Genomic DNA, 17,468 nt, shown 5'->3' with positions numbered 1-17,468 from the left:
TGGCGCATTAAATGCGAAAGCGGTGGAAGACTTAAGCCTAGGGACTTGGGGCTCATCGAGGGTAAGTACACCTTAGAATGAGTCAAACAAAAAGAGAGAGACTTGTTTATGCCGACTGCTCTCTGTAACGTTTCATTCAATATATACAAGTGACTTAGTGGACATAGCCTAGTTTTGAGGGGTGAACCAAACTTTATTGTTCATTTCTTATCATTGCGATCCCGAGCCCACCAAGGGCCGACTACACGACCATACTGGTCTTTGTTGACCTCCTAATTTGAGCGTTAACAAGGTTGAGATTGCAGGTTGAGAATCGAGATTGCAGATTGGGGTTCCGATTGCAAATTTCACTTGAAGGCCCGATACCCATCCCGAATTGAAAAATCGAAACCATTTCTGTAAAATCGATTCGATTTCAATTTTTTGCCTACTTTTTTCGGTTCGCTTTTAAGACTTGACGGCCACAGATGGTGCCTCATCGTAGTAATAGAAAACAATCATGTCTATGTATTTTGGTTCTTGTTCAACACACACCAATCTCCCTCCCCTAACAACTAACACTATCGTTTTGAAAGGAAAAAAAAACCGCAATAGTTATTTCATGTTAAAGAAAACAAATACGTTGATCTGATCTTCTATGCCCATGGAAGGATTTTCATGTTAAAAATTTCAAGATTCTAAAAGATGCTGGACGTTAGTCGGGCGGCGAGTTGGGGCCTAGCGCCTAGGCGGACTAGGTGGATTTAAGTAAATCTATTATATTTAGTGTAAATAAGTGTTTGTTTATACTTAAAATATATATAATTTCATTATAAACTACAAAATAGAATGACATATATATTATGAAGTATTGGACATAATGAAAACATGGGGAACAATCATATAATGTGTGTTTATTTAAGTATTCAACAAGTCTTTACAATTTATTGAAAAAAATAAAATGCAAAATGAAAGCTATCTATTTTCTGTTTAAGTGAGTTGCAACCCAGTTGGTGCCTAGACAGGTCTGGGCGGGCTAGGCGGGCGCCTCAGCAAGTTTAGGCGCAATTTCTTAATTTCCAAACGTCTAGGCATTAATCGGGGGGGGGGTGGCCAGTTGCCTAGCGCCAAGACGAGACCTAACTGGCGCTATTACCTCTTTGAATGTAACAAAAAATTATTTATAGTTTGGCAGGCCTTTCAAAAATTATAGTAACAAAAACCACAAGAATAGAAGTTTAGAATTCGTCCATGAACTTGTACCCGAGTTTAGAATTATTTCTTTAATAAAATTCCGTTAATTTACCTCTTTGAATGTAACAAAAACCACAAGAAATCTTTATTCAAGAAAAGGAAATTAAAAAACAGGATGAACAAGGTATCCCGGCAGGAACACAACAACAGAGACAAAGCTAAACCAAACAAAGTATGTAAATTGTGAGTATTGCAATTTCAACCACGTTTTGTAAAAAGGATTTACAAAGTAAGTTACACATATCGACACTTATCCTAACAAATAAAGAATCAACGAATACTAAAGAATTGATGAATCGCAAACTTTTATTTGACAAAGCAGCAGCAACATCCACATGGAGTTGATATCGGCAGTTGGGACACGTCTTCTTATCCATGTTGAACCAGCGAGGGATGCAAGATGGGTGATAGACATGAGAGCACGACATCCGAATGAGCTCACTCGCAGTCCCACCAGACAACTCCTCCAAACATACACTGCAAGAACCCAAGTTGTCGTCTCCCCTTTCGAAAAATCTCTCTGCCCCCAATTTCTCAACCACAATGCCCATGGAGCCATTAGGGTTTGCCAATTTCCGGGCCATGGGTTTGATCTGGGGGGCTAGTGCTTCGTAGATGGCAGGATCGAGGTTGAGGGAAGAGGAGAGAGATCGTAAGTGAGCGCGCAACTCGGGGAGTGAGCGAAACGGGGCGTAGCGTAGCGATCATGACCCAGTGGAAATTCATCGAGAATAAAGGCGTGGAAGCGTTTCTGAAAAATCTGGTCCTGACGGAGAGAAAGCTCGCCGAAAAATTGGGACTTAGAGTCCGCCAGAGATTGGAAACCCTGCAGCGTCATATGGACCCAGTAGTCGGAAGATCGGAACGAGAACGACGAACGCTGAAAATCCATTGACATCGATCCGAGATTTGAAAATTTGAATCTTGAAACTTGAAATTTGATGAGCGAGAGAGAGAGAGAGAGAGAGAGAGAGAGAGAGAGAGATGAGAGGTTTGAGATCAATGGAGAAGAAGGAAGACAGAGAATCCGCGTGCTGGTTTTATAGCCGTTAGCTTCAGCTTTAGGCATGTCGGTTTAGGCGGACATTTGACGCTGATTTTTGAATTTTGTTGGGTGTCTTTTTTTTTTTTTTTTTTTTTTTTTTAAATTTTTTTTAAGGCCGTTCTAGTCTTTTAATTCTCTCTTTTTTTTTTTCAAATAAATTTTGAGGCTGTTTAATTGCTAGTTATTGAATCTTTACATGATTATGTCATAAATGGAGATGTTAAACGGCCATTATAATAAGCAACCAAATATGACCGTAACTTTATAATGTTGTCAAAGAAAATATCTTAATAAGTTTCTTAGGTTGAAAAACATGGCCAACCAAATATGACCAAAGAAGAATGAAAACCTCTATATAAAGAGGTACTTGCATCATTGAAGAACACAACACAAAAAATAGAGAAAATTCATGTAAGCTATGCCAATGCTAGAGAGGTAGAGAAAAAAAAAGTGAGGGTCATCTTTGTACTCCCATTATTTCAGATAATGAGAGAAAATACTACTGCTGTTCTGAGGCCATAGGCACACTTGTCAAACCTCGTAAATATTGTGTCTTATTTACTTTATGTTCTACTGCATACATATCCTCAATTTCACAACAGATTTCTTATTTTGTTTGTTATCGAATACTTTGATGGCTGTAGATGACGCTTTACTACTTTGCCAAAAGTAATCATGCTCATGCACTTTGGTGTGGATTCGTCCCCATTGATCGCCCTCCCCAAAACAACTAATAATTTAACAAACTAATGTTGTCGTTTGTCAAAGAAAAAAAAAACCTTGGTGGCCACATTAGTAATTTCATGTTGAAGAAAATAATAAAAGAAAAAATCTTGATGGCGACCAATAATAAAAAACTTGCAACGGCTGCCTAACGTGGCGACACAATAACCGTTGGATTTTCAACGGCCTGATGATCTAAAAAGTCAGATTCAATAATAAAAAGAAAAAAAAATAATCAAACGGCAATGATTAATTCAATCGTTAAATATGGAAAACAAACATAAGAAAATAAATGAGAATAAAAAGAAAAAGGTTAGGAAAAAGTATCCAACCATCTTCTTAATTCACCTTTTATGTTTAGTTACCTATGATTGTTGCAACGCTATGTTTTGCTTTGTATTTGAAATTAAACTATCAGAGTTAAACATGGAGTTTAATTTTCAAAAAACAAACTTACATAATTTACACTTACAAGGCATAACATAATAATGTATATGTAAATAGTAATCACCCTTGTCCTTGTCCAAGCCCAACGAGTGGAGGAGTTGTCCAAAGACAATTACTTTTCAGACGGTAATTACCCTTACCTTGTCCTCCTAAAACGGATAGACTTGCACAATAGTTTGTTCCAACTAAACAAAGAGACCGAAGTTCCGACTTGGAACGAAAAAATTAAAATTTGAGAGCTAAGTTAAACAACTTCAAATGAGAGATTATAATTAAATCAAAGGGTAAAAGATTGTTTACTACCCTAATGTTTCGTGGTTTTCAACATTTAGTACATCAAGTTTTTTTCGTCTCAGAGTCATACCTAAAGTGTAAATTTTGGGACAGTCTCATACATCCGTTAGTCAAACTGTTAAGTTTTTCGTTAACTGTAACGTGGCGCACTGATTGGGCGCCACGTGTCATCCACGTTGTTTTTTTTTTTTCTTTTTTCTTTCTTTTCTTTTCTTCTTCTTCCTTCTTCTTCTTCTTCCTTCGACTGCAACTTTCTGTTTTTTTTTTTTTTTTTTTTTTTTTTTTTTTTTGCTTCTTCCTTTTGCTTCTTCCTCAAAAAAATAAAAAATAAAAACACTTTCATCTTCCCCCAAATTCGGAGGAAGAAGAAGAAGAACGAAGAAGGGGAAGGAAGAAGGAGAAGAAGGAGGAAGAAAAAAGAAAAAAAAATTGAATCTGGGCAGATTCGGAGGAAGAAGAAGAAGAAGAAGAAGAAGAAAGGAGGAAAGAGAAAGAAGAAGAAAGGAGGAAAGAGAAAGAAGAAGAAGAAGAAGAGGAAGAAAATATAAAAGTGTTTTTTTTTTTTTTTTTTGAGGAAGAAGAAGAAGGAGGAAGAAGAAGAAAGAAAGAAAAAAAAAAACAAACTTCCCCAGATTTCGGAGGAAGAAGAAGAAGAAGAAGAAGAAGAAGGAGAAGGAAGGAGGAAGAAAAAGAAAGAAAAAAAAAAAAAAAAAATTCCCCAGATTTCGGAGGAAGAAGAAGGAAGAAGGGGAAGACAGGGAAAGGAAGGAGGAAGGAAGGAAGAAGGAAAAGGAAGAAGCAAAAAAAAAAAAAAAAAAAAAAAAAAAAACAGAAAGTTGCAGTTGGAGGAAGAAGAAGAAAAGAAAAGAAAGAAAAAAGAAAAAAAAAACGTGGATGACACGTGGCGCCCAGTCAGTGCGCCACGTCACAGTTAACGAAAAACTTAACATTTTGACTAACGGATGTATGAGACTGTCCCAAAATTTATACTTTAGGTATGACTCTGAGACGAAAAAAACATGATGTACTAAATGTTGAAAACCACGAAACATGAGGGTAGTAAACAGTCTTTTACCCTAAATCAAAAATCCACTTTAACAATCCATCTTTTCTTCTTTATCAAGTTGCCTCGTCTACAAGAGAACTACAAGATCACAAGAAAACACAAATAAAATTGCACGGTGTATACCACCAAATATTTAAATTAAACAAACATATCAAACACAAAACACATGTAGGGGAAACAAAAAATGGGTACATAAAAGCCGTCAAGCTAATCCCTAGACCCAAATATAGCAAGAATCAGCTTCCACTAAACCAAGGCATTTGCTTCAGGTTTCTCCGAAAGGATCGGAAGTACGAAAGCCAATCCTACTCGGGCCCTAGATGGAGAGCAAGATGCCACATTGCCATATCTTTAAACTGCAAAGCTCCATGTGAAAAAGAAACTCATGGGTAATGTTATGGGGCAGGAAGGTGCAGGTTTTGTTACGCTCCACATATGCAGGAGCAATCCCATATCGAGGAAATCCCTACTGAACTATCTAGTTTTTTCTCCCAACCTTCTTGTGTTTGAATGATTTGGATGAAGTGTGAGGTCTAGGCATTGCAGCTGCATCCTTCCTCGTATTTGTGCTATCCGTCTTCCTCTTGAAGCCACTTGCGGGACCTTTACTATATTTCTCTTTATTTGTCTTTCCACTTCTTTCTGACTCGTCTTTATTTGATTTTACTCGATCAGATTGCCTACCTTTATTAGTCCACTTGAATCCATCACCGCCAGAAGTATGAAGGTCGTTGGTTCTCTGGTTGTTAGGAATGTGTCTCTTCAACCTTTTCATCTCTCTATGTTCCATTGATCCGTTCTTTTCATGTGGCTTACCAAATCTCTTGCGCTTTTTATCCTCCGTCCTTTTAAAAAGAGTTCCAAGAGAAATGAGTAGATGTAAACTACAAAAAGTTAGTGTATTGGACAGTAAAACAGATCGTACAAAAATATCAGACCTGTTGGTTGTAGTGTCTGCATGACCCGTGTCTATATCGGTTGCTGCAACTTCCTTGGAAGATTTCTTGTTATGGCGGCTCTGCAGTAAGATTTGCAATGTAAAATCAATTTCTTATTTGGTTCAACTAAATATATATGTGTGTATACGTGTGTATGTATACACCCACACACACAAATATATTCATATTTTCTCTGTGAAATTTACAATGTAAAATTTGACGGAGTAATAGGAAAGAATTCCAGATCATGTATTACGAAGCTCAATTCTTGCAGGATTTGTTCCAGCATGAGTACCCCAAACTTAACCACCAAAACCGTTTAATACATGGAAACTAAAAAAATTACCTCCACAATGCCCTTCAGGAAACCCTTGTATTTATCAGGTGTAGCAAACTGAACTGATGCAGTACCGCACTTCCTTAACAAAATCTCTATTATGACTGTAACCTGTAGGTAAAATGGTGCTGATTAAGGTGCCAAAAGTAAAAATATTTGCAAACATAAATATGTGTGTGCATTTGTCCAGGCACTAAAAGCATTATTGCTAAATCTGTACGTGCCTTTGATCTGAAATGATGTCTCGAAACTGGTGACCATGGGAGAACTGCATTGACAATATCAGGAAGAAGCCGTTGCAGAGGTCTAGTCTCTAAACAGGATACTAGTACTTTTACAAAGCCCAAAACAGCCTGTTAAATGTGTAGCAACAAACTCATTAGCATTTCAGGCCCAGCAAAAACAATCAATAGACGAAAAAACACTAATAGTGATCAGAAGTAATGACACTCACTTTTATAACTTCTAAAGCTTTCCCTTGCAACAAAGATAAAATAGAGGGAACAAGATCGGGCATTGAAAGACAAATATCTGTATCTTTATACACCAGCACTGATAGCACAGACACTGCTCCACTCTTTATGTGAGGTGATGCACCGGTAAGATAGCCCATTATCTGAATATTATAAAATAATAAGTCGATAAACATAAGCAGAAAAAGCTCATCCAACAAGAGCATAACGCAGGTAAGCATGCAAAGCATGGAGCAAGCTAATTTCCATTTGCTACATATTAGTAATATTACTTATATAACGAACAAGAAACTAAAGAGAACAAGAAACTAAAGAGGTTTCAATTTGATGCAACATTTTACTCATATCTTGCTTCTTTTGAGAAAATAGAAGAAGCAAGAATCCATTTCCACTGCCTAAATAGTAAAATAGGTTAATAGAGTATAAACGCAACAGGAGGAAACTAATTTACGATCAAATCAGGAAACCAAGCATTATGGGAGTCCTAATCATAATATATTTCTATTTCCAACACTCGCCTAAAGCTGGGGCAAGAATGTTGATCATGTTCAGCTTGTCTTTTGAGAAAGTAACGATTATATTAAAACCCGAAAGAGGGAAGAACGGAGGAGTGGTCAAGAAGACCATCACAGACAACCAGAGCCACTCAACCACAAAACCTCAGAAACATAATAAAGAACTTAACAAAACAATAACTAAAACTACTAAATAATTCAGATATATACATATGAATGTAATCTAGTCAAGCAATTTAACAATATAATAAAAAATAAATTTTTATATCTAAAATGACTACTAAGTAATTGTTTTGGACCTCGGCCCCTAATAACTAAAACAAATCACTCTTCAAAATGGAGGGACCTTAGGCTATGTTTGGTTGAGGGACTTCGAACCATTAGGCCAAGTTAGCATTGAATGGATTACAACATGTTAGATATAGGGATTTAGAAATGCACTTCATAAGCATTGAAAAAAGCATGAGAAAAGGGATTTGCAAATGACTACATGGAAGGAGTCATTTACAAATCCCTCATACATGCCTTTGTGAAGGTCAGAAGTGCATTTGTGATCACCCTTTGTAGTCTCTGTCTTCCTCACTTGGCCTAAATCCCTTGGGACTTAAAAGTTCCTGACCCAATCATAGCCTTGGAGTTTCATATTCCTCCGTCTCACTTCTATACCAATCATTTGAGTAGAGTACATACCTACCATACTCGGTCACATAATCGATGAAGCAGCATGCACTAGATTACATGTCAAGAACTTGAACTGGGATAAGTGAACCCCTTACCATATTAATTAATTTCTGGTAAGGTCCATCTGAACTGACACACGATGGATCTCTCAAGCTAACACTTATTTTGAGGAGTACATCGTAAGCTGCCTCCCTGACTGCTTCATCCTTGGCCTACGAATCAAAAAACACTAAAAATTATTAACAGATCCATTGTCTCGTATTCAGAAGCTGTGCCTGATAATCAAATACAGAAGATTCAAAAGGCTCATATTCTAAGTCAGACTCGAAAATTCATAGAGAGTAAGCTAGGCAACCTCAATAAGATGGAACAACACAACAAGAGTAATAACAAAAGGATATGTCACAACGTTAAGCAAATCATCACTATCCTACACGTAGTTCTTACATCTTTTAACTTGAGTATGATCTCATTGAGAATAAGAAACGACTTTGAATTTTCTACCTCTGAGTCTATCTGCAAAAATCAATTACAAAGGTTAAACAATATATTCAATTGATCACTAATCCCACAAAAACTCTCACAGTTGCACATGTATGGCAGAAAAAGAATACATGTTTACACAGAATAACTATAGGATGCTGACAAAAGTAAGGTATTGAGAACCTTTTATTTTGAAGAAATGAACAAATAAGAAATGATTATACATATACAACTATAGCTGGTACAAAAGCATAAGACCTCGGATACTCAAGAAATTGATGCCAAGTTCTTTGATTTAAAATGACAAAAGTCATGGGCTCACGCGCTTGGTTACCAAGATACATACATGTTTATTATCAAAATACAAACAAGTTTATTACCAAGATACGTCCATAACAGAGTTTTAGACCTCGGACACTCAAGGAAGTGATGCAAAGTTCTTTGATGTAAAATGACAAAGCTCATAGACTTGGTTAACAATTTTCCACTCCACACGAATAGTATCACTGAACGGTATTGCTTCCATGTCATCTTTCCCTGCCTTCTAAAGAATACCCTCAACCTCAACAAGTGGACACCCATAACCCATCGAAAACAAACCTCCGGCTCAATTGATACTAATAAACAATACCCTCTATATATCTATATTTCTCTAATGCACAGAAAGCTGCATGTGTGCACGTACAACATAACAAACGTCTCTGAAACAAATCAAGACTTCTATTACTCTATCAAGACAATGGCACAATTTCAATATTTCTAAATGATAGATATGAATGACATTCTTAAACAGAATCACAGATAAATCTGACCTTCAAAGTATGAATCATTAAAGTCTGGAAACTAGCAAAGCGACTCCTTAGAGATATGATATCAACAGGAGATCTCAAACCAAGTAGCAGATCAATCAATTCAGCAAACCGAGAAGAACAGAACCAATCATGCTCCTGCATTAGGTCAATACAAACAGGGATAAGGAACTTCAGCCATGAACATAGCATGTCAAGAGCATTACCTATGAAAATTTTAACAAAGATGAGAATGCATACCTCTAGAATTCTGCTCAAAGTATGATATGCTTCATAAATGGCGATCTCATCATCGTTCTAAACACAAAATTATGTTAGAACTTTAGAAATAAAAAAGTAACAGTTACAATACAATGTATGAATCAAAAACATGTCATGAAACGTTAAAAATCAACTTTACCAGTAAAGTATCTTTAGCAAACGTATATATTAGATCAATAAGATCCTCATTGGCTCCTTTAACAAAAGAAGATGCTAATTCCATCATCACGCATCTGTAGGAATACAAAACAAATTTAGTCCAATTATTTACAAAAATAAAATAAAATAAAAAAAATTTGATGATATCATCAATACAATTATCACGAGAAAGAAATAGTCATCATAGTTCCCTCAAAAAATAGTTATCAAAGCTCCTTTAGACATATTAACATTTGCATAGACTCCATGTTTGCCATAACACTCCTAATTCAAGCATTCCAGAAATTGCCTCAGAAATTTACATGGTATCCAGTGGAAGTGCTTTTCAAGGAGAACTTCTAATTTGGAACTAAAGATAATAAAAGGTCGTACCCAGTGCACAAGGCTCCCGCTTTACGCAGGGTCTGGGAGAGGTGAATGTCGGCTAGCCTTACTCCCATTTATGGAGAGGCTGCTCCCAAGTCTCGAACCCGACACCTACCGCTCATGGGCGAAGGCACTTGCCATCGCACCAAGTGCGACCTCTGAACTAAAGATAATAGAAAAGAAAATTAAAGTCGATGCTGCTCATTTAAGAAAAATCACTCGCAACAAAATGTGTCATTTTTTCTGAAACTTAGAAACTGTATTTCAAACAAAAAACCTGAACACACAAGTAGACAAGTAATCCAACATGAGCAGACAAGAAAAACATTAATTGAAAAAACTACATCTATCTTAAGACACTAGTTAATCATGAGGCAAAAGAGCCGCCCAACACTCGACCTTCTCCCACACCACCTCCATCCATCTCCAAGGCATCATCAATTCTTTCTTGCACCCATTAACCTACTCCTAACACACAAAATGTTGATTGACTGAACCCCAATTTAAAAAATAAATAAAAATTATTTGACCTCAAAAGAAAAAGAAGAAAAATCCCAATAGCTGTAAGGACATTCAGAAGAAGGATGGCTTGAGAATTCATCTAGCCAATGCCATTTTTTTTATGATAGCTAGCTAGTGCTGTTATCTAAAAGAACCTCATTAAAAATTTAAACATCTAACCAGGAGAGAGTTAAAAATGTGTACATGAAACTAAAACACTAGGATGCAAACCCAATAAAATCAAAATGAAAGCAAAACAAGGTTATCATGCTCTTGAACAAATGTAAGACTCATTTTTAAATTTTAATACAAGGGCATGTCCTGAAAATGAAACAATGCACACTGAGCTTGCTATTTAGAGAATCACAATTCAAACAGACATACCACACTTATGTAAACTTTCTCCACTTTTATATAACGTGAAACAGGAGTCCCTAGCTTACCGCAGAGCATCTTTCTCTCTAGTACTTAGGTTGTGTTCTTCCTCACCAGCTGATGCATCAGTCTGACTCTCCAACTTTCCAAGCTCATGCCTACTATCTTTGAACTGGAACTTCTCAAGCAATGATATAAAAATCTTCTTGGCATTGGAAGAATCAGTTACTGAAGCCAAGCATCCTATGGCATCCTGGAAAAATTAGAATACAAATAAGTCAAGTCAACATGGAGAAAGATTATTTGAATCAGCATGGCGAAAAAAATATACATAAGATGTCCGTTTAATCCAGGTTAGTTAATTCTGGTCCAAAGTTTCTGAATTAACATAGCATATCACAAAATTGAGGACAGTGAACCAAACCTAGTTGTCCAAAGCATTTCACCTAATTGAAGGCATTAGTGTTCCTCATAGTAAAAACAAACCAGCTAAATCTAAGTTGGTTTGAAACATGCTAACAATTTCTGGCTAATTAATGAAGTTTAAACAAGGGATGAATGGAGAACCTTTAGATATAAACGCTTCTCAGGGGGTGAATAAAGAAATAAGTCTGTTAGAGCAATAAGCAGCTCAGAAGAACATGATGTCAAAGCCTTAATGTTTCTGGTAGCAGTTTTCTTTGAATAAGTGGGTAAGTTGCCGAACTCTAACAAAGATTTGTTTACTGCATAGGACTTCGTGTCACCAGCACCATCTTTTTGGTCAAGTACACTTTTGTTCTGATTCACAAGAACCTGGACATCAAAATATAATAAGAACGTGAATAAATAAATAAACTTCAAGTGAACCATATGAATTCTAATTATTATGAAGGAAACATCACCTGCAAGGCAACTGCAATATTTTCATGCATTAAGGAGTCCTTAAGAAATGTTACTAAAATCTCAGCCAACGGTCGAAATTTTTGGCATATATCAGTTGGAAGATTACAGAAAGCAGGCAGCAATCCCAACAGATCACGTGCACGAGCCTGTAGATCTTGACTGGTTATTGACTTTTTAACTGGAAAAGGAGGAGCAAAAGAGAATGTAATGTCCAGAAATGGGTGACTTATGTGAAATGGTATATTACTTTATGGAAACCATCAAAAAGTAAAAAAGAAAAAAAAAACCATAGAAAAGAAAAGGGTTTGTGACAAATTAATTCCTCACTTCATTGAACTTGTACCCCATAGTAAGAAAATCAAACCCAAAAAGGGAAAAGGCTCAACTCATGGAGAGGTCGTGAGTCGTGACAAATATTAAACATATTTTGAAGAAAGCTTCAACACTAGAAATAAAATGATCCCTGTTCTTGTACGGTCTGAGTAAACTCTAGAGATACTTCTAGTTCACAATGTCTTGTATGGTTTTGTTTCATAAAATTGTCTGGTTTCCAACCTAAAAACGATAAAAACAAAAACAAAAGAACCAGCAAGCAGGATCACTAGTATTTTCATGTTATGTCTTTTTATTCTCATGTGATTTGGATGTCTCTTCTAATGAGTTGAATGGCTAGGCTTTAAATTGAATTGTATGTCACGAGCGAGGTTTTGCAATTTTTATGTGTTTGTATGAACATCATTCAAAGAGAAAAAAGATAATTATGCCAAAAAAGAGGCTGAATAGATAAAGACTTGGAATGATAAAACTAAACCCTGTTAAAGCATTACAGCTGCAAACACATAAATCCAAATATGCAAGTTTACCAGTTAATTTTGTCTCATATATGAATAGTCTGAAGAAAATACCTTTACCACTGGCCCGACAAAAGGAATTTGCAAGAGGCATAATATGCTCCATATAGTAACCAAGTGATGCTCCAACAACATAATCTTTCAAAATAGGTACCAACCAAATGTTTGAACAGGTGAAGTCACTAGCATTGAGAGATATAGGAACAAGTTCAAGTATCCTCTCAGGTCCAATTGCAATTACAGCAGTTCCAATACACTTCTGAAGCTGCAATTATAAAAGGGATATCAATCATTTTTAAATTGCCACCATTACAAACCCAGAGATTATGTTACAACATCCTCAAACATGGAATTGTTTCTCAACCTGATAGAACAAATATAGTTAACTCCGTGAGGTGCAATCATCTAACCCATTTTAGGACTTCAGTTGTCCGTATTGAATCTAATCGCTAAAAACAAATTATTAAAATAGGCCATTGATGAAGAACAATTATTTTTTATAAGAGGACAAGTAAAACAACAAATCCTTAAATACAGGCCATATAGTTGGTAATCAAATGTGTGCGAGAGTGTGTAAAGTTATCTGGCCACTGGAACAGAAGCTAAAATTGCAAGTCTAATATAAAACTACCACAAACCAAACCAAACTAAAAACAGCGGTCGAAGTATAGAATGATCATTTCATCAACTAATACTCTGATTTTATCAAAATTTTGAGCTAATGCTTACTTTTTTATTTCCGGTGCATTTTTTAGCACTTCAGTACGAACATATAATTCTTGTGTGTGTATTTGTGGGGGGAATGGGGGGCTTTACCCCTAAAAACAATGAATGAATATTTTCAGAACCCACTACACATAACTACACTTGAAATGAACATGAAATGGAAAGTTGGATCTAGGACTAACAAGCAACAGATTATGGGATTCAATAGAATTCGGAATTGCTCAAATTTATAATAAAAGTATAAGAAAACAAAAATGAGAAAAAAGATGACAAACTATAGATAAGAATTGGCAGTTTGCACCAATTTCCTATCATTATTACAAATGTCAATTATTCCACTCAGACTTACATGATCGGTGTTAGATTTGTCCCCACTAGCAAGGGTCATTGAGTTGGCAAGGTTGAGAAGAATATTTCTCATATAGACATAGGAGATTCCTCCTATAACCAAAAATCCAAAGTAACTATTAGAAATTAACTTACAAGAACGAAACAATGTAAGATGTAAATTAGTGACAGCACTTCCAACCAATTGGAGAACAAAAATTTTAAATTGTTTAGTTCCAGAAATGGAATGACACAACCATAACAATTAAATGACAAACAATTGTGATATACCGAAAGAGTGTGCAAGGCCATGAAATTAGTTGACTAAACTGCAAAATTAAAAATTAAATAAAACAAATACTATCGACAAATGCAATGCGTTTTCAACAATGAACTACAATAACTAACTCAAAAGTTAGCAAAGCATATGAGTGTAGCATTCAACCAAAAGAATAAAAGAAATAATAATAATTTGGCTATGCAGTAGTTCTATAAATCTTTGTCAAAAGAAATCATGCAAATGACCAATTTATCCATACCGAGCTTGAGGAACAATGCCGATATAACCCCCAAAAGATGCTCATTTGGCACTCCTTTACAAGTTCTAAGGGCATCCTCAAAAGCAGTACAGATTGATATTAGTGCACTTGCTTTCATAGTCTCTTGTGCTTCATCATCTGAAGGTTGGCTTTCACCCACCAGCAGACTTTTTTGATCCACAAATTGGCTTATCAGCTCTTTAAGAATATCTGAAGCGTGTGATGCAGTGCTAGCCTCAGAAGTCAGAAGACCTAAATGAGTTAAGACAATATGGATTAGAGAACCACTAAAAGCTAGATCAACATTTTTCACAAGTTCATAACATGACTACTATTAGCAACATAAACTATTAAAGCAAACCAGAAGAATAATATATATCTTTGGTAACGAATTTATAGAGAGATGACATATACATGGTTACACATGCTGAGAAAGTTTATTCCTTTCTTATACCCTTCAGGATAGTATGGCACCAAAATCAAACGCTTTACGTCAACTAAACAATTAAGAGCATTTAACGTCTAGCAAACTTGCGAATATAAACAAGTCAGAAAAGAAAAGTACAATAGCTTCATGTATGGCACTGAAACATGTCAGGATAATCAGTGACAATATCTTAGGGAAAAGAATCACCACCAACCATGTCAGGCTGTCGTAAAGAAATATGATATTGAGTAGAATGATGAGATAGTCAATTTCTAAGCACCATGAGAAGAACGCCTTCTATATTTCAACTGAAACAAGACTTGCTAGAGACTACAATAAATTGGCTAGATGTCGAGCTTAATAAAGTAGCATCAAGAAACCTTGAAATAGTAAATACAATAAAGAAGCATACCTGCCACAGAACTACAAACTAGAGGAAGACTATTAATCCACGATGTCGATTCTCCAGCATGAAGTATAAACAAAGAAGATTTTAACAAGGTTGCTGCCAACATGACAGTGTCCGAGGGAACCTCATCTCCCAAAGACACGTATGAAGCAAGAGAAGCTATAGTCGCCTCTGTTTCAGAAACAATGGCATTAGCTCTTGAGCTCTCAAACAACGTTTCAATAATTTGGAGTACATGCCTTGTGAGTGTTGAGAACCGTGAAACAACAAGCTCATTTATTTCTGAGAGAAGCTTTGAACCGACTTTCTTTGACAGAAAGGGAATGGTAAGTTTCACCACATTTAGCATGTGAAGGACCTCTAGATTTTTAGGTCCATCTGATGTCTGTGAAGCACTTAATTCAACCGCCAAAGGCATGTATCCTTTGAGCTTAGACAGTATCAACTTGCTAACCTCCTTGATAACAGTGCGGGACTGGAGCGACTTAAAAACGTTCTCGAGACAGTCTTGAGAACATTTCCGGACCTGCAAAAAGAAATTTAACCACATACTTAGTGTTCCCGCCTTGTGGAAAGGCTGTTTTTGTTTCATTCCCTCCAAATCACAACGGTAACATTACACTAAGGCCCGCATTCTTCAATAATTCCAAAAAAAATATAAAAGAGTAAATATAAATTACTTGAAATGACTTCATATTGGGATCAATTACACGTAAATTGGTAACAATTTTCGAAGTTTCCCTATAGAAGTTAACACTACCAAGCCATTATGCACAAAGCTCATACTTCCTTATGCAGCTGACACCAAGTCTACAGATTTTAAACCCACTTATGCTAAGTATATGTAGTAAATAAATAATTTAACAAGGAAGAAAATAGCAGCAAATACCCTACCTTGGGCCGCCGATCGACGGAAAACTTGAGTAACGTCTCCAATCCCAATTTGATAGATCCCCAATCCTCCAAATCACAAAACCCTACCAAAACCCCCAAGCACTTTACCAAAGCCCTCACAGCGGGCATGGATAGCTCCTCCTCTCTCTTCAGAAGTCCCATCAGCATCGACACAGCCTCGCCCGCCTTGGCCGACGAGACGCTCCCCGGAGGCACCAACGGGAGCACCATGGCCAAGAACGACAACAGCGCCGCTGTGGCAGTGGGTTCTAGGGTCTGGGACGCGGATGAAGACATGTCGTCGATGGAGGAGATGGTGGCAGCGAAATAGGCAGGTGGAGTGAGGGGGAGGGACTCGGCGGCGAGGATGGCGCGCATAGCAGCCGCGGTGGCGAGGAGGTGGCGGTGCTGGGGAGCCGAGGACTTTTTGTAGCGGTCCATGAGCTGTTGGCAAATGTCTGCGACATCGTTGAATGGCTCGACTGCGTCTAGGTCGTGGTGGTGGTCTTCGTCCATGGTGGTTTTTGGTTTCGGACGGTTTTACGGGGTTGCGGAAGAGGACGGGAGGGTTTTAGGGGGTTCGGTTTTGGGTTGGGTAGGTTGGGTTTGAAAAGACCTGTTTGGGTTTCAAATGGATGCCTTGGGCTTTGGGCCTAGAGTAATTTCTAGGTTTGAATACTAAAAGCCCAATTCGCTCGGGAAATCGAAATTCAACGACAAAAAGGCATTTTGAAGGAAGAACCGGATGGGATAATAACTTCCATATTTGACAAGTTGAAGGTTATTTGGTGTTGTGATTCCTGATGATTTTGGTCGGATGGCGAAGAGATTTTTCCATGTGATTGGAATACAAGTTTATCATATGTCATAATATAAGTGATGAGGAGATATATTCTTTTAGGTACACTGAAAAATTTCTTACCGGCAGCCTGTATAAAAATGGTCCAAGATTTCATTTCTCCCCCGAGCTATGAAATGTTGGCAGCAAGGAAGGCCTTGTTTTTGCGGCTGATTTGGGTTTTAGCAAGACAGTGTTGAAATGGATGCTAAAAGGGGGTTTGGAAAGTATATACTTAAATAATAATGTTCGAGGATTATGTAATAATGAGATTATAATCTAAAGAGGTAAGATTTATGAGACATTCTCCCTCATACACATATCTTGAAAGTTTCTAATCGTAGGATTAGCAATTTGGCATTGGCAATTCGTTAAAGATTAGTATATAATGTCTTCTTACTTGAGATAAATGACTAGTCTTGAGTCATTGGTGTGAACGACACTAAGACAAGTATGTAGATGCTCAATAGAATATGAGTTCACTGAACCCGATTGAACGAGAGTTCTTATATGGAAGTTTTACTAACATGTCAAATAAGAAACTCTAAAGTTGCAATAATGTAATTAGTTTTTAGAATCGAGACACCATAGCTTTCTTATGGAGACATCATTAATCATTTGATGATGCATCATAACAACTGGGTTTATTATGCGCATTGTTGGGGTCTTAGACTTATTGTTAGAAGCGCACACCGAGGAATCTCTACCTTCGGTAAAGAAGGAGAATACTCTAAGATATGATTCGGGAATCTTTGCGCAAAGTATTGATTATAATTAAGAGAGTGTCCTAAATTATATTCATTATAAATCATATGAACTTAGTAATCCACATTAGAGTTTGGCATAAGCTCCATGCCCTAATAATG

The 17,468-nt window shown here is 36.8% G+C and overlaps 1 protein-coding gene across 1 annotated transcript; it reads right to left on the bottom strand.

Annotated features, from left to right (window-relative positions):
* Positions 1–4,835: 4,835 nt before the first annotated feature.
* Positions 4,836–16,358, bottom strand: LOC103413609 (ribosomal RNA-processing protein 12). Its single transcript, XM_029090538.2, has 18 exons — positions 15,765–16,358; positions 14,874–15,396; positions 14,035–14,286; positions 13,518–13,609; positions 12,497–12,707; positions 11,591–11,769; positions 11,274–11,501; positions 10,775–10,959; positions 9,445–9,538; positions 9,285–9,341; positions 9,048–9,182; positions 8,200–8,268; positions 7,848–7,964; positions 6,538–6,699; positions 6,308–6,436; positions 6,093–6,194; positions 5,747–5,826; positions 4,836–5,653 (listed from the first exon to the last, which is right to left on the bottom strand). Exons 1-18 carry the CDS (start codon positions 16,278–16,280, stop codon positions 5,287–5,289), a joined length of 3,498 nt encoding a protein of 1,165 aa, XP_028946371.1. The 5' UTR covers positions 16,281–16,358; the 3' UTR covers positions 4,836–5,286.
* Between the last annotated feature and the right edge of the window lie 1,110 nt (positions 16,359–17,468).

This window comes from Malus domestica, chromosome 12, assembly GCF_042453785.1.
Source record: "Malus domestica chromosome 12, GDT2T_hap1".
Lineage (NCBI taxonomy): Eukaryota > Viridiplantae > Streptophyta > Magnoliopsida > Rosales > Rosaceae > Malus > Malus domestica.
The sequence above is the reverse complement of the archived record's forward strand: the minus strand, read 5'-3'. Positions and strand labels throughout refer to the sequence as shown.